The sequence below is a fragment of the Perognathus longimembris genome, chromosome 1 (genome assembly GCF_023159225.1).
Source record: "Perognathus longimembris pacificus isolate PPM17 chromosome 1, ASM2315922v1, whole genome shotgun sequence".
Taxonomy (NCBI): Eukaryota; Metazoa; Chordata; class Mammalia; order Rodentia; family Heteromyidae; genus Perognathus; species Perognathus longimembris.
The window spans coordinates 48,587,816-48,615,367 of NC_063161.1; the positions used below are offsets into that span (position 1 = coordinate 48,587,816).

The window sequence follows — 27,552 nt, forward strand, 5'->3', positions numbered from 1 at the left end:
TCCGGCCCGCCCCCGGCCCGCCGCTCCTCCCCTGGCTCCACCCCCCGCACCCCCAGCCCGGCCAGAACGGCCCCCGGGACAGAGCGACGCGGAATCCCGGGCGCCTGGGTCCCCAGCATGATCCTCGGTGAGTGGCCTCTGCGATCTGGGCCCCAAGAGCCTGGGTCGTCCTCCTCCGTGGGTCACCTTCCTTCTCCCCCGACCCTCCTCACCTTCCCCCCCCTCCCAAAAAAACCCTTCTCAGCACCGCGGTGACTGCAGCCGCCGGCCAGCCACCGGCTCCCCTTCCCCCCTCATCCTTCTCCACGTCCAGGGTCCCCTTTTCCCCTCTCTCCGTCCCTCCCCCTTCTCCCCGGAATCCAGGGAGTGACGAAGCTGGGGGGGGGGGGCGGAGGCGGGGTGCGACCCCCGCCCCATAATGAGGATATTGCGTATTCATGAGGCTCATGAATATTATATGACAGGCCACGAGAAACTGGGGGAAGGGGCTGCCCCTGGCGGACATGGGGGATGGTTCTGACCCGGTACCCCCACCACCACCCCTCCTCCAGCGACACCCCCCCCCTCCCAGCTTTGACACTCCGACATCCTTCTGGGCCCAGGATAAGAGGGAAAGGAGGAAGTGGGGGGCGGGGGTAGGAGAGAGGTGGTGGGGGCAGCTTGGAGGTGAGGGTGCTGGGAGGTGGGAACCTGAGGGTTGATGATCAGGGGGCTGGGATGGCGGGGGGAGGGGGCGGCGGGGGGGGGTGAGAAGCGAGGAGGGAAACTGTCCATCCCCGGCTCCTGCGGCGGAGAGCCTGGCTCCGCAGCCATCCTGCCCCAACACGCCGGGACCTGCCCCTCTCTTTTTCTCCAGGCTCTAGCTGCCTGGGCCGTTCCTTCTTCCCCTCCACCCTGGCCTTGGGTCCAGGGCGGGGGCGGGGGCTCCAGGAAAGGGAGGGGCGAGGACGGGGGAGGGGAAGTCCCCCTGGGCTGTGACTGCCCGTCTGCCACAGCCACCCCATCCTCATGACCTACATCGGGAAGGGAGCCCCAGGGATGGGGGAGGAGAGGGCCTAGCTGGGCTCTGGACTCCACTCTGGGCCCCTGCCCTCCTCCCTGCTGCTACCAAAGTGCATCAGCCTGCTCTGACCTCTACCCTCTGCCCTAGCTGAGGTCAATTCCTAGGCTCTGTTTGGGGGGCAAACCCCCTACTACTAGGCCTTGCCTCCCACTCCTCACTGTGGGGACAGCTTGGCTCCCTGCTGCAGCCAGAGGGCTCAACAGACTCCTACCTTCTCCTGTCCTGAGGCCCTTTGCTGCTGCCTGCCTGTCCTTGCTCCTTTCCACTGATTGTCTACCTGGTTTGACCTCAGGAACATCTTTCTCCCCTACTGCCCTCCTTCCTCCACCTCCATCTCCTCCTGCGTGGCCTCTGTCCCTCACCACTTTATGTCTGGGTCCCCTCCACCTGGCACTGCATCATAGCTATTAAATGAATGAGAGAACCAAGGCATGAATGATTGGTTGGTTGCCTGCCTCCTTTCCAGGAGTGCCTCCAGCAGAAGACAGTCTTTGCCCTTCTGTGAATACCACCCTTGCCTTTGAGGGATTGATTCCCCACCGCACCCCTCCACACACACACACTGCCCCAACACAGACCCGACTTAGACCCCGAACACACAACACAGGCTCTTTTTCTTTCAGCCTATGTCATTCCTGCATACTTGTCCACAACAGGCCACGGTGAGCAGGACTTGCCCTGAAGAGGAGAATGTGAGAGACCAGCTGGAACCCCACCAAGACCCCAGCCACAGGAAGAATTCCTAGGTCCAAATTTTCTGAAATTGGGAACCAATGGGTTCCCACAGCATGTCCCTGGGAGCCATTGTGATGAATTCCCCCGTTGTGCCAAGCACACACACCTTAGCGTTTTCCCCTTCATTTGTTTATTTATATTATTTTTGTGCCTGTCCTGGGGCTTGAATTCAGGATTTGGGCTCTGTTCCTTAGCTTTTTGCACTGGAGGCTAGCTAGCACTCTACCACTTGAGCCATAGCTCTGCCTCCTACTTTCCACTGGCTAATTGGTGATCAAAATCTCACACTCTTCTTCCTAGGCTGATTTTGAACCTTGATTATAACATTTCAACCTCTTGAGTAGCTAGGGTTATAAGCACGAACTACCAGTGCCAGCAATTGTTCATTTATTTACTAAGCTCTGTGGCTGTCCCTGTCGAGCCTGTTCAAGGTTCTAGAGTGAGGGCCCCAGCTCATGCTCAACCTTTCTGCACCATTTTTTTTTTCCAACTGAGTCCCTTGATACAGTAAGAGGTGGGGGATGGGGAGCCCCATTTCAGGCCAGGTGGGCAAGACATCCGGGAGGCCTGCCTCCAGCTCCCCCTTCCTAGCCACATTCTCCCTCTAGGCCCCACCCCCACCCACATCTAACCTGGGGTTATTAGGGAAAGGTGCTTTCAGTAGGGCTTCATAATCATCCCTTGTCTCTTTCATCTTTGACTTCAAAGCTTTTCCTGCCCTGCCTCCTGCCCCAATGGGTGAATTTGAGGCAGTAGGGGACAGAAACCCTGGACAGACATGATCAGGAGGCTAAGATCCAAGTGATCAAGGCTTTCTTCACCTTTTGACATATCTCCAGAGGGAGAAAACACACTTAAAGGGGGGGAAAAATGATGATTCAAGATGAGCTCTGTTTCTCCCTTGGCCTCTGAGTTTTACTGCTATTTTAACCTGGGGCTCGATCACCCTGTGCCTCTCACCACCTTAGGCCCTACCCACTGGCAACTTTAACTCCTGTCTCTGATCTTAATCTCATCCTGGCTTCATCTTCAGACCAACACCAACTCACAGCCCTACCCAACACCTTGCCTGGCTCCTGTGCCTACCCAGACGCTGCCACTCCCCTGGCCAGCTCATAGCAGACACTCCTATTCTTTCCCATTTTTTTACATGGGGCTATCTTAGCTCCACCTAAGGAGCTGCTCTGGACATGACCAGGCCTTCCTGGGAAGGGAAGGGAAAGACTGGCCTTTGGTAGGAGGGAAGAGAGCCCCATGTGGCTCAGAGAAACCTGAGCAGAGTGCTTAGGGGGTGCAATAGGGGATGGGAATGAACAGAGGGACATCCAACCAAGGGCCTATGAGCTCACCCCTCTAAAATGCATTGGTACTGTCTTCAATAAAGCATGTGGCCATTCCGTGGAGCTGGGTGGGGCTCTATCTACTGGAGGTAATTACTCTAATTGGGCTTTCTCTGGAATAGCCTGCCCCAGCCAGGCCTCAACTCCTCCCTGCCCTGCCTAACATGGGTGCCATACACATACAAGCACACTTGCACACACACACTCCAATTTGCTCTCCTCTTCCCTCCAAACCTATCTTCAGGCCTCACCACACCAGACAATGAAAGCTCTAAATTTCTTACCTGCTTCTCCACCCTATTTCCCCAGCCTCCACCCCCCAGTCTACCTAGAAAAGTGTAGTGCTTAAAAGCCCCACTTATGAGACAGGTATCTCATGGCTCATGGCTCATATCTTAATCCTAGCCCCTCAGAAGGCTGAGATCTATAGTCCTATAGTTCAAGGCTATCCTAGAGAAAAAAGTCCATCTCCAATTAACTAGCAAAAAAAGCCAGGCTAGAAGCATGGCTCAAGTGATAGAGCACTAGCCCAGCAAGCAAGCTGAGCAAGCAAGAAAGCCATGAGTTCAAACTCTCATACAAAAAGAGAAAAGAAAAGAAAAAGAAAAACCTGTTTCTGGAATCAGCCATGTCCAAATCCTCCACTAGCTGTATGACCTTGATCAAATAACTCCTGCTCTATGAGCCAACTGTCATCATCTATCAGATAAGAATTCATTTATTCAACAAACATTTATTGAGCACTCATTGTGATCTGCCAGCACTTTACATGGATCCGTTCAATCCTCACATCAATTCTGCGAGGCAGAGTTGAGAGTTGAGGCAGATAAGAGATGAGACCAGGACAGCCAGTGAAACCAGCTGCTCACCCTGTTCACTCTATGCCACCATCCGCTGGGAAATTATAAAACACCTGGCAGAGTGGAGCACAGTGGCACATGCCTCTAATCCCAGCACTTGAGAAGCTAAGGCAACAGGATCATGAGTTCAAGGCCAGCTTGGGCTACAGAGTAAGACTCCCCCTACAAAAAAACAAATAATAAATAAATAAAAATGAAGTGCCTGAAGTAGCCTACACCCTTAAAAAGTGGTAACTACTATTATTCTCAGAAAAAGGAAGAAGAAAGCCTAGGGCTTAGTTATGTGAAGCAAAGATATCTTGAGTTTTAGTTGTTTGGTGTTTTGGTTTATTTGCAGTACCAAGGACTAAACCTCCCAAATGTTCAGCAAGCGTTCTACCACTGAGCTACACCTCCAGCCCTCAAGAGCCCCATTTTTTTGCCCAACCAACCCTTAAGCTTCCATCTGCCTCTTCCACTTCAGATTGCTGAGTGGAGCTAACAGGAATTTGGAAAGGAGACAAGGAACTACTGGATGCCCTCTCTGCTTCATCTCACCTCAGGCTTCTTGTCTCATTTCCCTTCTCCTGTACCCCAAGGCTCTTATCAGTGAAAGGTTGAGCTCCTGGGCCAGCTGTAGAGACCTAAATGGCTGCTTCCTGGTTCCCTTCACTCTTCATCCAGAGATAAAATGAGGACTCCGCCCCCAGCAGATGTGAGGACCTTGCTCAGCCTGTCCTTTCCATACACAAGATGGCAGCCTGTGCTCAGATCTCTGCTTTAGAGTTAAATCAGAGCCCTTTGGGAATGATGTAGCAAAGGAAGAATTTGCTACAGAGATCTTGATTGAAATCCCATCCCTAGCCCTAGCTCCTCAGGAGGCTGCAATCTGAGGATCCAGTTCAAAGCCTGCCTAAGCAGAATTTTTTTTTCTCATTTATTGTCAAAGTGATGTACAGAGAGGTTACGGTTTCATACATTAGGCTTTGGGTACATTTCTTGTACTGTTTCCAAGCAGAGTTTTTTTTTAACCAGTCCTGGGGCTTGAACTCAGGGCCTGAGCACTGTCCCTGGCTTCTTTTTGTTCAAGGCTAGCACTCTACCAACTTGAGCCACAGCGCCACTTCTGGCTTTTTCTATATATGTGCTGAAGAATCGAACCCAGGGCTTCAGTATACAAGGCAGGTACTCTACCAGTAGGCCATATTCCCAGCTCCCGAGCAGAAAAAATTGAGAAACTCTTAATTTCCAGTTGACTGCCAAAAAAGCCAGAAGTGAAGCTGTATCTCAAGTGGTAGAGTTTCAGCCTTGAGCAGAAGCAAGCTCAAGGACCACACCTAAGGCCCTGAGTTCAAGCCCATATACTGGAACACACACACACTAAGAATCTCAGCCCTGATACTTAGAGGCTATGTGATATCAGCTGAGTTTTTCTAACTTCTCTGAGTTCCAATTTCTTTTATATGCCAAATGACAGAAATCATGTCAGCTACTTTATAAAAACTCTGCCACCTCAGAGATTAAATGTGATAAGACTCTCAATTCATTACCTGACACTTCAGTATAGTGGTTTCTCTTTCTTTTTTTTTTTTTCTAATGCTTTTTTTTTCTTTTTCTGGGGAAAAAAAATATCCCATTTCCTCTAAGATGGGTTTCAGAATAGAAGCCAGGGAACTAATCGAGGAAAGCCAAGCTGCAGTCCCCAGGGCTCTGCACAGGGCAAGTGCCAGCCCAAAACCAGCTGCTGGGGGTGGGTGCAGGAAGCTGGGGACGCTGGCCACACTCAGGTTTCTCTCACCATTCCTGAGGCTCGTTAGGGCTGCCCTGGCCTAGTATGCCAGGCAGTAAGGAGGGGTGGGGCAGTGGGTAGACGCTGGAAGGGGACAGGCCAGGGAGGGGAGATGGTCGAACGGTCTGTTTCTCTCTCTCTCTCCCATCTCCTTCTCCCTCTTCCTGTACTCTGCCTTCTCTTTATGCCCTGGCCCAGCTCTGTGTTCAGCAAGGTTTCCCTGTTTTTATACCTCAGTTCACCTTTCCATCTCTCCATTGTCCTCTATTCTTTTCTCTCTTCATGCCTTTGTCCCTTCTCCCAACCACTTACTCCTGTGTCTGTCACTCTTTCCCATCCTCTTCTGCTTACTTCTGTCTGTCTTTCTGCTCTCCCTACCCCATCCCAACACAGAAGGTATCAGAGGACGAAATAAAACACAAGGCAGACTGACCCCCAGCAGCTCAAGGCCAAAGCCAAGCATCCTAACCCTTCTCAATTAGGCCTTAGAATCTGGAAGTCCAAGCTCCCAGCAGCCTGACCCCCCTCGGCCTCAAGCTTTCTGGCCATCTAGTCCTGGCATGGGATGGGAGAGACAGACCCCCTCCAGACCTTTCTGGACCAGCTCCCTGCCCCCAGCTGTGCCTGAGCCCTCCCCACCCCCTCCCTCTCGCCTCAGATTCCCCTAATCCCTGCTCCCCCGCCCTCCCCTCTGCCCCACTTTTCCAGGTCTCTGATTGGCTGATCCTACTGACTGGGCTGGGGGAGGGGGATGGCAAAGGAGGGGGCAGAGGGCAGAACTGAGGGAGGGAAGGGGACGCTGTCAGGCCCAGGCCCCTGGGGGGCCAGGGCCAGGCCACTGCCTGGGGGCAGCAGGCACCAGACACTGAAGGTATGCAAAGGGCAGTCTCTATGGAGGGAACAGGAAAGGATCCTGGGGACCCCCTGCTCTTAGAAGGTCAAGAGAGGACAGAACAAGGCCTGTAGCCTCCTGGGTTTGCCTTTGTTCCTGGGAGCCTCTGTTACTGGAGGAGCAGAGAGCAGACCGAACTCCACAGCTTGTGGCTAGGGGGTTGCAGAAGGAAGCTTGCCTTGTGAAGCCCAGAGGGTCCTAGTCACCTCTGGGCTGCCCCCCTTTAGAACCTGGTGGGGTCCCTCTCACCACTGTAGTGGGAGGAGACGTTTCAGGGGAGGCCTGGACTTTCATTTCCCCTTGAGGTCAGACCTAGGCATTCCTCTCCCAGAGGCCTGGGCAGCTTCCTCCTACAGAGCTGGAGCCCAGCATTCCGGTGAGACCAAAGGGGCCAGGGGAGGACCGTGGAGGGCTGGGACACAATGCCACCCCACCCATGGCCTGTCCCTAGAGATAGGGACAATTAAAGAAAGAATGATGGTGGGACCCAAATCCTAACTCTAAGGAGTCTAAAAGATCTAGGAAGCCCCCTTTCAAATCTAGGCCTTGATGTCTATCCTTGGGCAGCGGGGTGAATTGTCCACTTGGTTCTGTCCTTCCTGGGACAGACACCAAACCTTTGGATCCCTGGGGAAAAGCAAGAGAAGAGTAGAAGGGGGTGGCCGGGGCCTTAGGGCTCAGAGTGCCCCCCCTGCGCCAGCAGGCAGAGGCTTTTCCTGGGTCTATAAAGTAAGTGCCTAAACGTCTTGGGGGATGGGTGCTGGAGAAGGGGGAAGTGAAAAACACCCCAAGGGAAGACTGGGTTGGGCTGTGCCCTCCCCCAGGTCCCCAACAGACCTGGCCTAGCGGGGGAAATATGTGTCCCATATATATGTGTATAACATCTCCCCATCCCCCACAAGGGGGTTGCACTTCTGGGTGCCAGGGGCCCTAGCTAGGAAGTGGGGCTGCCAAGTAGGGGCAGTGTGTCCAAACTTCAATCTTCCTACTCTCCCAGAATGTTTCTTTCTCCCTTCTAGGCAGCCTGAGCCGGGCAGGGCCCCTCCCTCTGCTGCGGCAGCCCCCCATCATGCAGCCCCCACTGGACCTCAAACAGATCCTGCCCTTCCCACTGGAGCCAGCCCCGACCCTGGGCCTCTTCGGAAACTACAGCACCGTGAGTACCCCACCCTACTGGGTGGACCCCCTTCTCTGCCTCAGAGCCTCCAGTGCTTAACTCTCTCCTTATGACCCCATCCTCCCCACTTATAGTCAAAGGCAAAGATTGTTGGCTCTTTGTATACTATTAGCAATGGTAATAATAGTGAAAATTGGCTAGGATCTTGCTACGGGCCAGATACTGCATGGAGCATTTGGTGCAAATGGTCACACTCCGTCCTCCATCCAGAGAAATAATGAGATCTAAATTGGTGGTAGTGACTACTGGGAATCCAGAAAGAGGGATTAGCAGGAAGGCAAGCATGGCTGTTTTCTTTTCTTTTTTTCTTTTTGGGGGGCCTGGGTTTTTGTTGTTGTGTTTGTTTGTTTTATGCCTGTCCTGGGGCTTCAACTCAGGGCCTGGGCACTATCCCTTAGGTTTTTTTTGCTTAAGGCTAGCACTCTAGCACTTGAGCCACAGCTCTATTTCTGGCTTATTGTGGTGGTTCACTGGAGATAAGAGTCTCATAGGCTTTCCTGCCTGACTGCCTTCAAACTGTGATCCTCAATCTCAGCCTCCTGAGTCGCTCGGATTACAGGCGTGAGCCACCAAGAGCCTGGCTCCATTGCCTGCTCTCTTGAGCAAGGAGTGACTGACTTCGTAAGAAGATTTGGAGTAACAGGATGAAGGGAGCAAAGGCTGGAGGAGGCTGTCCCAGCAATAGGCCTGGGGGAAGATAGACTGAACCAAGGACAGTGGCCATGTGAGGGAAAGGACAGAAGGAGGAGTGAGGTGTTTCCAGGGAAATATCGATAGTTCATGGTGACTGCAGTCAGGAGTGGGAGAGAGAAGTGGCGAGTCAAGGATGACTCCAGGTTCAGGCCTCTGTGACTGGGAGGAAGTCGCCGCTGATGGAGGCAAGGGTTAGAGAAGGAAGTTGTTGGAACTGAGGGCACCAGGGTCACTTTAGGACCAGCTGAAAGATGTACAGTGGGACACTGAGCCAAAAAGGCCCAACATGTCCTTGGAACTGAGACCAAGGATAAGAGTGGAGGCTAAAGGTTTGGGGGAAGTCAGTTTTATTCAATTCACAGAATCCAGCATCGACCTATATTTGGCCACATGTACAGTGACGGCCCCAGGCCCCACAGCAGAGTTTCTACGTGCCACTCATTGCATCTTTCTCAAGAGCCCAGTGTGTGGACACTGTTATATTTGACAAATGGGATGACAGAAACTCAGATCAGAAGGGCACTTGATCCAGGCTGACAATTATGTGCCTAATGTATGATTAGAACGCTCTGCTGCTTGAGCCACAGCTCCACTCTGGCTTTTTGATGGTTAATTAGAGATAAGAGTCTCATGGACTTTCCTGCCTGCCTAGGCTGGCTTCAAACTGCCATCCTCAGATCTCAGCCTCATGAGTAGGAGACACCAGGCATGAGCCACCAGTGTCTGATTACAGCTCTTACAGCTCCCACAAAGCTCCTCCTAAAGGCCCCCAACCAAAAATGCACTTAAAAGTTCACCAAGGTCATGTCTTGACTTTGATGTGTGTGTGTGTGTGTGTGTGTGTGTGTGTGTGTGTGTGTGTGTGTGTGTGTTGGTCCTGGGGCTTAAAATCAGGGCCTAGGGGTTTCAATGAGCTTTGGTGCTCACAGCTAGAACATTACCCCTTGAGCCACAGCTCTACTTCTGGTTTTCTTGGTGTTTAGTTGGACTTATCTGCCTGGGCTGACTTCCAACCGTGATCTTGAGATCTCAGCTTCCTGCATAGCTAGGATCCTGAGTAGCTAGGATTACAGGCATGACCACCAGCACCTGGCTCATGTCTGGACCTTTATATATGCTAGTATCACCTTCAATTTACAAGTGAAAAAAATGGGGTGCTCACTGCCAGAAAAGCACTGCTTCAGACACATGGAGACAGGAGGGTGAAGATGAGACAGACTTGTCTTAAAGGACTTTTTTTTTTTTTCCAGTCCTGGGGCTTGAACTCAGGGCTTAGACACTGCCCCTGAGCCTCTCTGTGCTCACTTGAGCCACAGTGCCACTTCCAGCTTTTTTGAGTAGTGTATTGGAGATAGTCTCTCAGGGACTTCTCTGTCCAGGCTGGCTTTGAACTGCTATTCTCCTGAGTAGCTAGGAGTGTAGGCATGAGCCACCAGCACCCAGCTCTTAAAGGACTTTTTTTAGAGGATAAAGATAGATAGACAGAAAAGCATAAGGAAGGCTATAAACACTGTCACAGAAATATAAACAAACATTCAATTTCTCAACCACAAGGTTTTTTTGAGTACCTACTGAGTGCTAAGCACTGTAGTTGATGTTAGGGGCTTAAAACACAGTCTGGGCCATTAAGGAGTGCACAGTGTCCTAGGAATACTAGCCAGTTCACAATTGTAGTGTTGAAATGCTGTGTCAGAAGTCAGTAGATTGCATTGGAACCCAAGGAAGGCTTGCAGGGTGTGGGACAGCAGAGTTAAGGTGAGGGAAAGGAATTAACCTAGATGGAGAAGGTGGCAGATGATTTGAGTTTTGAAAAATTATTAGTAGCATTCCACTTTTTTGTGTGTGTGCCAGTACTGGTGCTTGAACTCAGGGCCTGTTCCTGAATTTTTTGCTCAAAGCTAGCATTCTACCACTTGAGCCACAGCAGGGTGTGGGACAGCTCCACTTCCAACTTTTTGGTAGTTAATTGAAGATAAGAATCTCACAGGCTTTCCAGCCTAGATTGGCTTTGAACATTGATTATCAGGTCTCAGCCTCCCGAGTAGCTAGGATTACAGGTGTGAGACACTGGCACCAGGCTGTAATATTTTATTTTGATGATACTGGAGTTTAAACTTAGGACCTCTCACTAGTTAGGCACTCTACAACAGAGCTACAGCTCCAGTCCAAATACTTGTTTGTTTGCTTGGCAGTATTTGGGTTTGAACTCAGGGTCTCTCTCACACTTGCCAATCAGGCACACTACCACTTGAGCCTCTCCATCAGCCTCTTTCTTCATTAGTTAATTTCATGGATAAGGTCTCACTTAATGCCCAAGCCAGCCTGGACTTCAATCCTCCTATTTGTACTTTTGCTACTGAGATGACACATACATACCACTGTGCCCAGCCATTGGTTGAGATGGAGTCTCACAAACTTTTATGCCTGGGCTTGGCTCAAAGTATGATCACCTAATCTGCTGTGCCCAGCTGTTCGTGGGATTTTGCTACACTGGGGTTTGAACTCATGGCCTTCACACCTGCTAGGTAGGTGTACTAGTGTACCAACACTTGAGCTATAATGCCAGCCTTTTTTGCTTGTATTATTTTTCAAATAGAGCGCTACTTTTGCCCAGGCCAGCCTAGACCACAGTCCTATACTGGGGGGCGGGGGGGAGGGAAATGACAGGTAAATACTACTGTACCCAGTACTTTATTGATTGAAATTGAGTCTCAAGAACTTTGTGCCTAGGCTAGCCTTAGACCATAGTCCTCCTAATCTCAACCTCCCCAGTAGTTAGGTTTGTAGACACAGTGTCTAGCTGATTTTAGTTTGTTTTGGGTTGGGGGGGTATTTATTTATTTGGAGGTAATGAGGCTTAAATACAGGGCCTCACTCTCTCATTCAGCTTTTTTACTCAAGGCTGGGTTTCTACCACTTGAGCTTCACTGCTACTTCCCACTCTTTTCTTCCTTTCCTTCCTTCCTATTCCTTTCTTCCTTCTTTCCTTTCTTCCCTCTCTCTCTCTTTCTTTCTTGGCTAGTTAATTAGAAATAGAGTCTCGGGCTGGGGATATAGCCTAGTGGCAAGAGTGCCTGCCTCGGATACACGAGGCCCTAGGTTCGATTCCCCAGCACCACATATACAGAAAACGGCCAGAAGTGGCGCTGTGGCTCAAGTGGCAGAGTGCTAGCCTTGAGCGGGAAGAAGCCAGGGACAGTGCTCAGGCCCTGAGTCCAAGGCCCAGGACTGGCCAAAAAAAAAAAAAGAGTCTCATAGGCTTTTCTGCCCAGTCTGTCTTTGAACCTCAGTCTTCAGATCTCAGCCTCCTGAGTAGCTAGTATCACTAGCATGAGCCACCAGCACCTAGCTTTATTTGTTTACTTTTTTTTTTTGGCCAGTCCTGGGGCTTGGACTCAGGGCCTGAGCACTGTCCCTGGCTTCTTTTTGCTCAAGGCAGCACTCTGCCACTTGAGCCACAGCGCCACTTCTGGCCGTTTTCTGTATATGTGGTGCTGGGGAATTGAACCTAGGGCCTCATGTATACGAGGCAAGCACTCTTGCCACTTGGCCATATCCCCAGCCCCTGTTTGTTTACTTTTTGATGATACCAGGACTTGAACTCAAGGGCTTTATACTTACTAGGCTTCCTATTCATGGCTGGCACTCTACCACTTAAATCATGCCTCCAGAATTTTTTTGGCTGGTTAATTGGAGGTGCAGTCTCTAGTATTTGTGTGTTTTGTTTTTTTTAGGGGGGTTCTTTTTTTCTTTTGGTGGTTCTAGTGTTTGCACTCAAGGCCTTGAGTTCTCAGCTCTTTTTGCTTTTAGTGATACTTTGAGTAGGATCTCTGATTTATGCCCAGACAGGCCCAGATTTCAATCCTCCTATTCCCTCCTCTTGCGTATTTGGAATGACAGATACACTCTACCACACTCAGCATTTTATTGGTTGAGATGTCAGGCTCACAAGATTTTTTTTCCAAGCTGGCCTCAAACTGATCTCACTCTCGTTAATAGTTAGAATTACAAGTTTAAAACATCACATCTAGTTCTCATTTTGGTTTGTTGTTGTTGTTGTATTAGTCAGGGTCTTGATATGCAGCCCAGATTGGCCTCAAACTCAGGATCCTCCCAACTCAGCCTCCAAAGTGCTGGGATTGCAGGTGTGTATCTGCAATTATTATGAGTTCCCTCCTCCCTCCCCCTGGTGCTGGTGTTTGTTTGGTGTTTTTTTTTTTTTTTTTTGGCCAGTCCTGGGGCTTGGACTCCGGGCCTGAGCACTGTCCCTGGCTTCTTTTTGCTCAAGGTTAGCACTCTGCCGCTTGAGCCACAACGCCACTTCTGGCCATTTTCTGTATATGTGGTGCTGGGGAATTGAACCCAGGGCCTCATGTATATGAGGCAAGCGCTCTTGCCACTAGGCCATATCCCCAGCCCCTGGTGCTGGTGTTTGAACTCTGCACCTGAGCTCTGTCCAGGGGCTTGTTTTGCTCAAGGCTAGTGCTCTACCACTTGAGCCACAGCTCCACTTCTAGCTTTTCTCTGAGTAGTTTGTTAGAAATAAGAGTCTCACAGATGTTCCTGCTTGGACTGGCTTTAAACTGTGATCCTCAGATCTCAGCCTCCTGAGTAGCTGGGATTACAGGCATGAGCCACGAGTTCTTGGCTTGTTTTTGGTGGTTTTGTTTGTTGGTTGGTTGGTTGACTTGTTGGGTTTTTGTTTTTGGTGCCATCTTGGGGCTTGAACTCAGTGCCTGGTCACTGTTCATGAGCGTTTTTGCCCAAGGCTGGCACTTTCCCACTTGAGGCTGTTTTTGGTGCTTAGTTGGAAATAAGAGTCCCATGGACTTTCCTGCCCAGGCTAGATTCAATCCATGATCCTGAGATCCCAGCCTCTTGAGTATCTAGGATTATAGGCATGAGCTACTGGCAACAGCCTTATTAGAAGGTTTTTGTTTTTGTTTTGTTTGTGTCTGTCATGGGGCTTGGACTGTGGGCCTGGGAGCTGTCCCTGAGCTCTTCAGCTCAAGACTAGCGCGTGAGCCACAGTGCCACTTCTGGTTTTCTGGTGGTTAATTGGAGATGAGAGTCTCATGGACTTTCCTGCTCAAGCTGGCTTTGAACCTCTATCCTCAAATCTCAGCCTCCTGAGTAACTAGGATTACAGGTGTGAGCCACTGACACTTATTAGGACGTTTTAAAAGCAGCCTTAGAAGATGTCTCAGGTTGGAGCATATCACGTATATAAGACCTAGAAGAAAAAAAAACAACATTTGAAGCTAGGTACCAGTGGCTCATACTGTAAATCTTAATTACTCTGGAAGCTGAGATCAGAGGACTGAGATTCAAAGCCAGCCTAAAATTCTTATCTGCAAATAGCCACAAAAAGCTGGAAGTGGAGTATGGCTCAAGTGGGAGAGCACCAGCCTTGAGCTTAAAAGCTAAGTAAGAGACAATGCTCAGGCCCTGAGATCAAGCCCCAGTATGGGCACGGGCGCGCGGGCACACACACACACACACACACGCACACGCACACGCACACCAACAAAAACAAAAAAATACAGGTTGTATGCATTTAGGCAAGTCATTTAACCATCCACAATCTTCAGTTTACCAGCTATAAAATGAGATAGGAGCCAGGCATGGTGGCATAGCACCTATAATCCTAGCATTTACAAATCTGAGACAAAACTTAGGAGTTTCAGGAAGCCTGGTCTACATGTAAAGACCCTGTCCCCACCCCAAAAAAAAACACTTCATTTGGGGGATAGTAATAGAACTAACTCACAAGGTTGTATGAATCCTATTACATAATCATAATGCCCAGTACAAAGTGCTCAATCAGTGTTAACTGTAATCATCGCTACATTTCTGCTATTATTTTTATTTAAGGAGGAACAGAAAGAACAAAGTAGATGGTCAAGACCTGAGGCTTAGGAAATAAGCAGAATTGGGCAGTGGGAACAGGAGAAGGTTCCAGCAGTGGAAACAGAGGAGCCACTGGAGGGGGTGGGGAGGAAAATAGGTTCCTGTAGAGTTAGAGAAGCCAAGGGAGAGAGTGTGGCGGGCTGCATCAATAGTGTCAAATTCTGCAGGGAATGAGGTCTGCAGAAAAGCTGCAGACAGGCCTTTGGAAGTCCTGTGCAGCAGTTAAGTACCTGGCTTTGGAGTCAAGCTGCCTGGGTTTAAATTCAAATTCCAGTTCAGCCACTTACTAGCTTATGACCTTGGGCACATTATTTAACCTCTCTAAACCTCGGTTCCTTCACCTATAACATGCAGATAATAATAGTACTTGGTTCATATAGTGGCTGTGATGGTTCAATTAGATAATCCGCACCGTGAGCTCCGCACAGGGCTGGCACATTCCAAGGGCTCAATCCACATGAAGTGATGGTTGGTGGTGGTGGTATTATTTCTATTCTGGGCAGAGTCTCTGCCTCTCTTATGTGGGGACAGTTTCTACCCCCTCCCCCCTTTTGGATTCTCTCTCTTTACTGTCTCCCCTCCTATCTCCTCCCTCTCACTCTACTGCTTCCTTCTGCCCTTGGAAGTCCCTCACTGTCCCTCAAAGCCAGCCTGACTCATTCATCTCTCTGAGTGCTCTGGGATGAGAGGGGATGAGACCTCGAGGTGAGAGGGGAAGCCCAGGACCTGTCCAGAGAGACTGTGATGGGGGAGTGGGGGGAATGGGGAAGAGGGTGGACTCTTCATCCCCCTCCCCAGCTTCCCCTAACTCCACCGCCAGGGGGCAGCAGGTGCCCGAAAGCCGAGCCTGGGAAAAGCGGATGCTCTGGCAGGTGGCGGATGAAGGGGTGGGGGGCAGGGAGGGTGTCGGAAGAGGTTAGAGATGATGTCCCCAAATCTGAGATCACTTCTGTGCAGCGATCCCCTCCCCCCGCCCCGTCGCCACCCCCACATCCCCGCCGTGGAGAGGAATCGCCGAGATTCCGGGGTACCCGGACTCAGTTTCTCAGAGTCCTTGGGAGGGAAAGGATTTTGCAAACAGCAGCAGACAGAACAGCACCGGGGCTGGGGAGGCTGGGGGTGCTGGTTAGGTGGGCGGGGGGGGGAGAACCTTCTTCTGGGGGGTCAGGGCGAGAGGAAGGACAAATGTTCCAGCTTGACGAGAAGTCACCCAGAGGAATTAGTGGGGACAATGAACCCAAAATGGAACCCCAGTTTGGGGAGCCTAGGTCATCAGGTCAATGCCTGCCCCACCCCCCCAAGCAGGGCAAAGTGACCCCCTTCTCTTCCTCCCCCCAACCTGCCAGGGCGGGGTCTTTCCCGAAAGCAGTGTCTGGACACAGACATCCATCCTTGGGTCTCCTCTGCGCCCCGGCCCCCCACGTCCTCGCCAGCTCCCTGTCTCCGCCCTCCCGGCCTCAGCCCCACCTCCGGGGCGGGGCTCCGAGCTCAGCCGGCACCGCCTCCCCTTCTCCGGGGCCGGCCCGGCCTCACAGCCCCGAGCCGCCTGGGCAACGAGCTCCGCGTCCCCGGCCTGGCCTGGCCCCCGGCCTGGCCTGGCCCCCGGCCCCTCCCCGGCCAGGCGCAGCTCCCCAACCCTGCACGCCCGGGTGTATGGAGCCGCGGCCCCCAGGGTCCTGCAGGGTAAGCCACCCGGTCCCTCCCCGCCTCCCCCTCCTCCCCAGCTCTGCCGCAGCGCCCCCCCACTCCGTCCCCGCCCGCCCTGCCCCTGCGGGGCCCATCCCCCCTCCACGGCGCGGCCCTCTAACCTCGACATCCCCTCGCCTCCCCCCCCCACTTCTGCCGCCTTTCTGATACCCCACCCTCTGCGTCCCAGGTCCTTGGGGGGGGAGGGGCTCCCAGATCTTCTCCATCTACCCTCACATCACCACACTGTCCAGATTCCTCCTCTCCAGGCCTGACCCCCCTCCACTCCTTCCCCACCAGCTCCTTTCCACCTGCTCCTTCCTGTGCCAATCCTGCCTGCTCTCAGGTCTTTTCCCAGCCCCACGATTTCACTCTTTTTCTTCCCTCATCCCCTGATATCGAGGGTGAGTAAGTGAGGTGGCCCCACCAGGGCAGCGGGTTCTAAGAGATGGAAAGCAGTGGAAGGAAATACAGTCATTCCCCCCCCACACACACACACATACACCTCTGTTTCCCACCTGCCTCCCCCTTGCCCTTCCTGATTCATTTTGTCCCAGCTTCAGGGAGTCATTCCCCTTCGTGTCCTGTTGGAGGGCAGGCCTAGGGGAGGGCAGTCAGGGGGGGACTTGGCCAGACAACGTCTAGGCAACCATCCCACAAAAGGGGCTCTGGAGTAAGATGGGCTCTGAGAGATGCTGGCCGCCACCCCTCCCCAGGGAGCCCTCATCTAGGTCACCAGGGCCTCCTGACCTTGGCCTGAAGCAGCACTCCAGTGGCTCACATTCCACCTGCGCCAGGATTGGGCCCAGGAACCCTCACCTTCAGCCCCATGTCTCCTCAATTCCTGGAGAAGGAGGGAGGGTCTCCCTGGTTCTATGGCTGCCCTCTCCCCCTCCCCAGGCCTCACCCCTAATTGGTGTTTCAGGACTTTAACCTGGAAAGAAGGCTGTGCAAATTAAAGTTCTTGCCCTGGACCATTCCCAGGGGGTAGAGGTTAGAATGGTCAGTCCATAACTCATCCGCAAGGTCCTGGGTCCTCTGCCTTTCTGGGGAGCCAGCTGGAGTGATGGGGTGAGCCTGGACAGAACCAGGAGGCCGTGCTCCCCTCTCCATCCTACTCTTCTCTCCCTACTGTTTTCATGCGACTTAGGTTTCCTGGCCCAGATTGGGTTTCTCTCTGGGCTGAATTCCCATTCCCCACCTAGCATATGAGGAAGCATGGAGGTTAGGAAACCCTAGGGCAGATTTGGTGGGGGGTCTCTGAATAGGAAAGACAAGCCCGGGGGTGGGGAGCTTGCGAGCAGCAATCTGTCTCCCCTCTCTGATTAAAGCCTGTCTCCAACCTGGTCTGTCTTTCTTTCTGCCAAACACATCAGATCCACACAGACAAACACACAGCTGAAGATTACACAACCTGACCATTCGTAGTGTCAGCAAAGCCCCCAACACAGAAATGTTGATACATAAATGATTGTACACACAGTACATGACACTCGTTCACACTCCACCCATGCACAGATTGATCACAGCCTGCCTGACACACACTGACACACCCATTCTTCTCCTGTTTGGCTTTTCCTTGGATGTGGGGGGACAGAGGGGGTTTCCTGTGAGAAGAGAGCCACTGAAAGGGCGAATTCCAGCCAGGCATAAGCCAAGAGGTGACACTTGTCATGCCAGTTACCTGAATGAACCTGGTTATGGCAAAGCAGGTGAGGCCAGCGCCCAGTTCACAAGGCTTGCTGACGCCTCTTTCCTGACATAAATCCCAAACCAGGTAGTAAGACTCCTGGGTGAGGGAAAGGCAGTCCAGACAGGTAGGCTTTCCCAGACTCTGCTCCATGTTCTGTCTCTTGCCATGTCTCCCAGGAACCCTGAAAACTGGTGCGGTACAAGGTGGGCTCAACTGAAGAGCTAAGGACCCCCAAGTCTCCAGCAACTATGTCTTCCTTAATTTCATCCACCTGGAAGATAAGGTTCCCGTCCTAATTCTTCTGAAGGTCCCTGCACCATCCAATCCTTCAAGGCCTCAGCTGCTTTCCAGTCGTGCCCCTCCTGGGCAGCCTATAGGGGCCCAAAGGGAGGACAACTGTTCAGGGAGGCAGTTTTCAGGCCTCTGGGCCCCTAGTTTCCTCCCTGATAGCAGAAGGCCTCAAAGAAAGGCTGTTCTCTCCTCTCCTCTTGTGAACTCTGGGCAGGAGCAGCCAAGACATCTGCTGACCCAGGGTGGAGGCAGAGATGGCTCCTAATCCCACCCAGCCTCCCAGCCCAACCCCCAAAGTCCCGTTGATCAGAGGTTCAGAAGATCTCTGAGCTGTCTCAAGCCACCCTAGCTGTCCACATTCCTCCTTCTCCTTCAGTATTCCCCAGAGCCACTACTACTCTCTCTCTTGAGTTATTTGACTCCCTCTAGAAGCTACTACCTTAAAGAGGTCCAGAGAAGCAGGCTAGGTCAAGTGGGGCTCAGAGCTGGGGCGCTGGGAACATCTGTCTCCTGGGAGCAGACACTGGTCTTGGCAGACAGGCCTACCCCAGAGTGATGCCAGTAGGGTTCAGAGGCTTTCATTGAAGGCCCTAGGAACTACAGTGCTTCAGTACTTCGGTCAGTGGGACTCAGACAGATAGGTCAAGGGGTCAGAGTTGGACCTTCATGGTATGGTGGACCAAGCCGGGAGTCCAGGTTTGGTTTCTGGCTCTGCTGCTAAGTCATCCTGTGAGCCTTGGGCAAACCACTGAGAATTCTACTTTCTGTGAGATGGGAGCGTGTTGGACCAGTGGTGCCAGCAGCTTCCGGGGCTGTGAAGGGGCTTGGGCTGGAGAGCATCTGTTGACTGAGGCTCTGGGACCTTGGTTTCACCTGGCTGATGAAGGGGCAGGGAGGGGCAGGGTGACAGACCTGAGCTTGCACTGGGGTTCCTGGCTCACCCCGGCTTACCTCCACAGATGGACCCTGTACAGAAGGCTGTGCTTTCCCACACTTTCGGGGGGCCCTTGCTCAAGACCAAGCGGCCAGTCATTTCCTGTAATGTCTGTCAAATCCGCTTCAATTCTCAGGTAAGAAGCCCAGCCACTCATGCTCGGGGTGGGGGAGGCAAGGGAGGGGCAAAAACTGAGAGCTGTGGGTGAGGGGTAGGAATTAAGAGGTGCGGGTTAGCTGGGGATATGGCCTAGTGGCAAGAGTGCTTGCCTCCTATACATGAGGCCCTGGGTTCAATTCCCCAGCACCACATATACAGAAAATGGCCAGAAGTGTCCCTGTGGCTCAAGTGGCAGAGTGCTAGCCTTGAGCAAAAAGAAGCCAGGGACAGTGCTCAGGTCCTGAGTTCAAGCCCAGTACTGGCCAAAAAAAAAAGGGGGGGGGGGAGTGGGGAACAAGGATACTACAGGAAGGACAAGGGCTAATGGAAAGCACTTAAGAGGGATGATACCTTGTTGTGGTATAGTTTTGACATGAAATAGATTAGTTCTCCAAGGCTGATCTCTCCCTCTTTTGGAGACTGAGGCACCCCTGGCTCAGGGGCACTAGGAGTGCAGATGTCTAGGTGGGTGGGAGGGTGGCCTCCGTCCTTCTGGTCCTTAGGTGCAGGGCTGAGTTAGGTCACTGGCTTCTCCACAGATCCTGTGTCCTCTCTGCGCTCTGCTGAAACCAGGCCCATCTGATTCCCTCCCACTTCCAGGCTTCATTTTTCTCTCTACTTCATTTCTACCCTCCTACCTCCAAATCACATAAAAAGACCAGACCTGGGCCCCTTCATGCTTTCCCCATGCCCCAAAGCCATCCAAACCCAGGTATCCCACCACCCAGATCTCCTCCCTCTCAAGCTCCATGGGGTCCTTTGTTTAGATCCAAGGAGACTTTATGGGGTGTAGACTCTGAGAGCTCTTGGAGAAAAACAGCAGATCTTCACTATGCTGATTAGGGGAAAAGCATGTTTTGTTTCTCCACCCAGCACACATGCACACACACACACACACACACACACTGCACACTGCACACTACTGCTCTACCCCTTCTAGGCTGCCCATCTTCCTTTCCTGTATATCCACACACCTTTCATTTCCACCCTGTTTAGGTGACCTTGTGCCTCCAGCATTGTCCATTCTTAGCAGGGGTGCAAATGGGAGTGGTGGGGGCTGGGAATATGGCCTAGTGGCAAGAGTGCTTGCCTCCTACACATGAAGCTCTCAGTTCGATTCCCCAGCACCACATATATGGAAAATGGCCAGAAAGGGCGCTGTGGCTCAGGTGGCAGAGTGCTAGCCTTGAGCGGGAAGAAGCCAGGGATGGTGCTCAGGCCCTGAGTCCAAGGCCCAGGACTGGCAAAAAAAAAAAAAAATGGGAGTGGTGGGCAGAGGCAGGCAGTAGGTAGGTGGAGCCAGAACCAAGCCAGCATGAGGCCTCTTGCTTAGCTTAGACCCCAGGCATCCTATCTATCAACCCTGTCTCCACTCATTGGTGGAAGGAGTAAGATTGGAGTGGTGGGGAGCCAATAGTGGATAGCCCTCCCCTTTCTAGGCCCTCCCTCTTCCTCCCCATCAAGTGGCTCTGTTTTGACAGCTGTCTCTGCTGCTGTCTCCTGTCTCCAGAGCTGGGCTTGAGGCCAGGGTCCTCCAGGGTGTCCACAAAGGCTTCAGGGAAAATTAGACCCTGGAGGGGTGGAGAGTAGTCAGGACAGAGCCCAGGCATCAGAGCTCCTTGGACTGACAGTGAAAGCAGCAAGGCAAGATCTTGAGAATTAAGGGACTCTGGCACATGGGCCTACAGGTCTAAGAGGAGACCAGTTGACTTTGTTGTTAAGGCCTCTGTCAGTTTAGCATTCTCTCATAGGGTTGCCCTCTACCTTGGGACTAGGGAAAGGTCCTGAGTCCAAAGTCAGCCCCTGGTTAGGATGGTGGGGTGCAGTCTGAGCCAGGTGGGGAGTCTATATTCCCAGAGACTGAAGCTGGAGGAGCTCATGGAAGCTCCGGGAGTAACCAGATTTGTCAGCAGGGGGGCTTTATATATCTCAGAAGTATAGCAAAGATTCTCTCTGTAGTCTGCTGAGACCACCCTGGGACCTAAAGCAGCTCTGTGGAGAGGCCATGGGGATAAAAGGCAATCTCAGATTCCCTTTTCTTCTTCCATCCCTCAAGAGCCAGGCTGAGGCGCACTACAAGGGTAATCGCCACGCCCGAAGAGTCAAGGGCATCGAGGCCGCCAAGACCCGAGGCAGGGAGCCTGGTGTCCGGGAACCTGGAGACCCAGTTCCACCAGGGAATGCCCCTCCAAGTGCAGATGGGGTAACCCCCCGTCCAGGTGTGTCTAATCTTACCCCCAAACACATACCTCCCTGCACACACACTCTTCGGTCTTTGGTGTTCTCTCCCCTGCTTCTTTCCTCCTCCCTCAATCCCCATCCTGCACCGCCATCCAAGGTGAGTGCCAGAGCCAGACACAGTGATGTGAAATTTCCATCCTGTCACCCCCACCCATCCCTGCCTCAGCTTCTCTCAACAGAGTCCCTACTGTGTCCTCCCCAACGCCCAGTGACTCAGAGGGGCGAGGGTGAGGCCACCTGGCAAGACTCCCCAAGAAAAAGGGAATCATCCAATTCAGAGATAGCCCCCTTCATCTTGGGGAGACAGAATCAGGATATCTGAGCCCAGTTAGGGCTCCCCAGGGAAGTCTGGGTTTAAAAAAAAAACAACAACAACACAAAATCAGGCAACTCCCTGGATGTCTTCAGTAGAACTTTGGGCCTCCCTGAGCCAGAGTTGATTTTTCTGGCAAATAAGAGAATGAGACCTTAAAATCTTTGCATTCTTTTTTCAGCTTTATAAAAAAAATATATACAAAAAACAGCTCTGAAATTCTTTTACCCTCATGGCTGGTGGCCATCCTTGAACCATACTTCCAAGAAACTAGGAAGAGGGAATATGGGGACAAGAAGATACAAGCCACCCCCATCCCAAGATTGCCACATCTGATGTCAGTCCTGGCCAACTCCAGAGAAATCTAACATCCATCCTCCTTGTCCCTATTTTGTCAGATCCTGGCCTGCCCTTCCTGCCTCACCACAAGAGCAAGGAAAAGCTGAGCACTTGTGGCTTAGAATCCTAGCCACTCAGGAGGCTGAGATCTGAGAATCAAGGTTCAAAACCAACTCAGGCAGGAAAGTCTATGAGACTCTTATCTCCAGTTAAACCAGCAAAAAGCCAGAGCTGGAGGCATGGTTCAAGTGATAGAATGCCAGCCTTGTGTAAAAACAGCCAAACAAGAGCACAGGGCCTTGAATTCAAGCCCAATTATCAACACCAAAAAGAGAGAGAGAGAGTACACAAGCCTGCCAACTTGGAATCTCAAGCTCCCAAGGACACCTCCCAAGCCCTCCCCCTCCCAGGGAGCCACTATCAGACCTGCAGATAGAGGCAGCAGGCCTGAGTTCTAATTATGCTTTGGCTGTTTCCCAGCCTGATTATCTTGGTTGTTGTTGGGTTTTTTGTTTTTGCCAGTCCTGGGGCTTGAACTCAAGGCCTTAGCACTGTCCCTGGCTTCTTTTTGCTCAAGGCTAGCGCTCTACCACTTGAGCCACAGCGCCACTTCTGGCTTTTTTTATATATGTGGTGCTGAGGAATGGAACCCAGGGCTTCAAGTATCCAAGGCAAGCACTCTACCATTAGGCCATATTCCCAGCCCCAACCTGATCATCTTAAATGAATTTTCCAACATCTATATAAAATTGGGGTGTAAACTGGACACCAGTAGCTGGTACCTGTAATCCTGCCTCCGCGGGAAGCTGAGATCTGAAGACTGCAGTTCAAAGCCAGCTTGGGCAGGAAAGTCCCATAAGACTCTTTATCTCCAATTAACCACTAGAAAGCCAGAAGTGGAGCTGTGACTCACAGTGGTAGAGAGCTAGCCTTAAGCAAAAGAAGCTCAGGGACAGCACCCAGGCCCTGAGGTCAAGCCCCAGAACCAGCACCAAAAAAAAAAAAAAAAAAAAAGTGGATATAGGATGGCAGTGGTGGTGTGGTAGCAGTGCTTAACATTTCTTGACCAGCACTGTTCTAGGTTCCTTATGTATATTATCTCATTTACTTCCTATTCTGTCTCTGAAGATGCAGAGTGAGATAACTGTACCCACCCTGCTTTCATAAAACCAAAGTCCTGTCCAGTCTGGGATAGAAACGTGCTGTCTGGATTGGTGGAGAAGGTCAGAACTGAATAAGAGAAAGAGAGAGAAGGATCCTAGGCTGGACAAACAAACAAATGGATACCAACAAGGGTCACAAATCCCCCCTTCTACCAGCTCTCCCCAGTCCTCTGCCCCCCCCACCCCCCCCCTACCCCATGACCCGGAAACTGGATCAGTTGCTGGAGCAAGAATGGGAGCGCTAGAGTTTCCCCTGTACAGAGGCCAGAACCCAGTTGCAGAGGCCTGGGGCCTGTGCATCTTTAATCGTGCCCATGAATTATAGAAGAGCCTGCATCCCTGTTTCTTCCCTCTCCGGTTCTGCCGTTTCTGTTTCCCTTTGCTGTTCTGCGTCTGTCTCTCCTAACCTTCCTTCATCCAGGTTCTACACCTTCTTGCTGCGCTTTCCTGGAGCTGGGAAGGACTCTGGGAAGGGGCTTGCCCTGATCAGAACCCTGGGTGGGCTGGCAGACCATCGGTGATATATAGGCAAGGGCGTGGGGAGAAGGGTGTTTGAATCCATGCTCTACTACTCAGTAGGCTGTCAGCTTCACCCTCAAAGTTGAATGATGGGGCCAGACCACCTTGACCATTCTCAGCTGATGGAGAATGAACCAGACACTGGAGTCTCACACTCAGCCTGTGGCAGCTGGACCACATCTGGCCCTGACCCAGGGCATGAGAGCATGAGTGTCGTCACAGGGTGGGGACTTCTGGGCCTTTGCCCTCCAGGAAGTGGGGGTGGGTCTCCACATGAAGGAGCTTCTCCAAAAGCCATTAGGGTGACCCCCCTCCCCATGTTTCTCCCCACAACAGTTTCCATGGAGAATGGATTGGGGCCAGCCCCCGGATCCCCAGAGAAACAGCCTGGCTCCCCATCTCCTCCCAGTGTTCCAGAGACTGGCCGGGGTATAATCAGAGGGGAAGGGGGGACTCCAGCCCCAGCTGCCCTGCCTGGAGGTAGCAAAGAGGAGGAGGAGAAAGCCAAGCGACTGCTCTACTGTGCACTGTGCAAGGTGGCTGTGAACTCCCTGTCCCAGCTTGAGGCGCATAACAAAGGTATGGACTCCTCCACGCCATCCACACTTCCTGTCCTCAGCCCACCCTGAAGCCGACATCCTAGCTACCCTGAGCCCTCTCAGACTTGCCAATCTGTCTTCCCACCCCTTAGTCACTCATTCATTCATTTATTATGGTGTCAGTATTAGGGCTTGAACTTGGGACCTGGGCACTGACCCGCTTTTTCACTCAAATTTGGTGCTCTGCTTCTTTGAACCACAGCTCTACGTTTGGCTCTTTGGCAGTTAATAGAATAAGAATGCCTCAGCTGGCTTGGAACCACAATCCTCAGATCTCAGCAAAGACTACAGACTGGCTAGTCCTTTACTCTCTTAGCTTTCCCCTTCTACCTTACTGGGGCTTGAACTCAGGGCCTTGCACTCTCACTTGGATTTTTTTTTTTTTTTGGCTCTAGGCTGGCATTGTACCACTTGAGCCACTCCTCCACTTCCAGCTTTTTGCTGGTTAACTGGAGATGAGCCTCTTGGATTTGTCTGCCTGGACTGGCTTTGAACTATGACCCTCAGATCTCAGCCTCCTGAGTAGCTAGGATTTCCAGGCGAGAGCCCCCCAGCCCCCAGCTTTTTCACCTTACAGCTTAACCTGTGGATGTTCTCTCCCCTGCCCCACCTTGTGTTTGAGGGGAACTCAAGGGACTTGGAGAAAATCCTATGCCTGCCCCCACCCTCTCTGGTATTGTAACTGAGAATGTGGGCATTTGAGGCTTGGTCAGCCTCTCCTTGTCCCTTACCTCCTGTTCTCTGTGGCCTTCAGGTACTAAGCACAAGACAATTCTAGAGGCCCGCAGTGGGCTGGGGCCCATTAAAGCATATCCTCGCCTGGGGCCTCCCACCCCTGGGGAGCCAGAAGCTCCTGCCCAGGACCGAACCTTCCACTGTGAGATCTGCAACGTCAAGGTCAACTCCGAGGTCCAACTGAAACAGGTGGGTCCAGAATCCTGGCAGCTTGGGCGGAGACCCCTTCTACAAGCTCTGACCCCTGTGCCAAAGCAGGGGTGAAGGCCAAGGCCTGGAGCGCCCTGCCTTGTGGTTGCCCTATTCCCATTTCCCATTCGCCCGGCAGCACATCTCCAGCCGGCGGCACCGAGATGGCGTGGCCGGGAAGCCCAACCCACTACTGAGCCGGCATAAGAAGCCGAGGGGCGCCGGGGAGCTGGCGGTGAGGCCGGGCTGTGGGCCGTGGGGGCGGGCGGGCGGGCCTTCCCTCGTGTGCAGGCGGGGCTTGCATGACCGTGACTCGCCGTCCCGCCTCTCTCCTCCTCTCTCCTCGTGCAGGGCACGCTGACTTTCTCCAAGGAGCTGCCCAAGTCCCTGGCCGGGGGTCTGCTGCCCAGCCCCCTGGCGGTGGCTGCAGTGATGGCCGCGGCGGCCGGCTCCCCGCTGTCTCTGCGCCCCGCTCCGGCCGCACCTCTTCTGCAGGGACCGCCCATCACTCACCCCCTGCTCCACCCAGCCCCGGGACCCATCCGAACGGCGCACGGACCCATCCTCTTCTCCCCATACTGACCTCAATCCTGAACCCCCTCCCGTCCGGTCCCCCCCCCCATACACACACCTCCAGCCGGGACCCCAGACCTCGGGGGGGGCCCCCAGCCCGCCCCTCTTCCCGGCACTCCCTGAACGAGCTCTCCTTTCCCCCCCCACCCCGAAGGTACGGGGGTTCCAGGAAAGGGGAGGGGCAGCGGGGGAGGGGGGCTTCAGAAAGGGGGGAACACCCCAGATCTCAGGGAACCCCGCCCCCTGCCCTTCCCTCTCCACTAGAAATGGAGGGGCCGTCTCACCCCCGAGCCCCCTTTGGAGACATCCCCCCTCCCAAAAGCCATGTCCATCTAGCCCTTCCTCCCCCCCAAACCTAGCACAAAACGGGGTTCACAAGCCATGGTCGGGGAGGGGTCCCCAGGATGGGGTGGCGAGGGAGGAAATGGATTTTCTTGGCAATAAGCGGACTCTGGGACTCCGGGCCCCCCCCCCTTCAACCCCAAACTGAAGCGCTTCCGTGAACCCCCCCCACCCTCCGCAGGGGGAGGGTGGCAGGCGGGGTCCCGGGTCCCTCAAGAGCACTTTGGTGTTACCGCCTGCGACCTCACTGTGCCCGCCCCGCGCCGTGCCCCAGCCCCCTCCCCCGGTCTAGCCGGGGCCAATTGCGAGGGGAGGGGGTCAGCACTTGGGGGCATCTCTGGCACTTGGGTGGGACCAAGGAGATGCCCCGTAAACCTTTCCCTCGCCTCCTTCCTCCCCAATCCGGGTTCCATTCTTCTCACCAGCACCCATCGCCCAAGGGGTATTGAGGGGGGCAAGGGGTGTCCAGTCCAAGCCCGTGCCCGCCTCGCCTTCCGCAAAACTGTGAGCAAAAAGCAATAGCCTCGCCCCCGCCCCGCCCCGCAGGAGCCTCTCCCCCACCCCCCCCACCCCGCCCCTCCCCGTGACACCCCCACTGCACAACTCGGGCGGGGGCGTGACACCCCCACCCCTCCTGTGATTTCCGTCTTGTCAGCCCTTCCAGCCGATCACCCACCCACCGGGAGGGAGACGGGCCCCACTGGCCTTCCCCTCCCCATCAACTCTTTCTGCTTGACAATGTAGCAACCTCGGACCCCCACCCGACCCCTTCCCTTCGCCCTCCTCTGACAATAAAGTCTGGATTCGTTCTGCCCTCCGCTCTCCCCAGACTCAGCCTCTGTCTTTGCCCGCTCTTTTAGGGATAGAAAAAAAAAATTATTCTGGAGAGATGTATCTGGATTGGCAGGGAGGATGGGGGGAACTGGAAAATGGGAGGAGGCTCCCTGTCCCACCCCCAGTCCCGCCTAGCTCTGGTAAACTTGGCTGGTCCAGAAGGTCTGGGGTTCCAGCCGCAGTTGTTGGGAATTCCACACAAGTCCACAAGGCGGCGCCATCGACACAGAAAAGGAGTCTCCCCTGGGCCAGGCTGCTGCTTTGATGTGTTTTTGCCGTTCTGGGGAGATGGATATAAACCCAGACAAAAGACAGCATCTGGGCTTTTGTGCCTCTTGTAGGAACCCAAGACAGACAGAAAGAGGCGAAGACCAACAGGGTCTGAGAATCTGAACTCTAGACTGCTTGGCCTGGGATAGTGACTTTGGGTCTGCCCCTGCCCTCTCTAGACTTGTTTTTCCATCTACAAAATGACCATGCTTGTTGCTTTGTTGTCGCTTTGTG

At 53.0% G+C, this 27,552-nt stretch overlaps 1 protein-coding gene across 5 annotated transcripts; it reads left to right on the forward strand.

Moving 5' to 3' along the window:
• Znf385a (zinc finger protein 385A) lies at positions 1-27,034 on the forward strand. Of its 5 annotated transcripts, none has more exons than XM_048362893.1 (8): positions 1-127; positions 7,678-7,814; positions 19,068-19,178; positions 21,258-21,420; positions 24,113-24,355; positions 25,130-25,299; positions 25,439-25,534; positions 25,651-27,034. In XM_048362893.1, exons 1-8 carry the CDS (start codon positions 118-120, stop codon positions 25,879-25,881), a joined length of 1,161 nt encoding a protein of 386 aa, XP_048218850.1. In that variant the 5' UTR covers positions 1-117; the 3' UTR covers positions 25,882-27,034. The 5 variants fall into 5 exon arrangements, with proteins under 5 accessions (XP_048218850.1, XP_048218869.1, XP_048218857.1 ...); XM_048362912.1 differs by lacking the exon at positions 1-127 and adding an exon at positions 1,764-1,869; XM_048362900.1 differs by lacking the exon at positions 1-127 and adding an exon at positions 6,550-6,637.
• Positions 27,035-27,552: the final 518 nt, after the last annotated feature.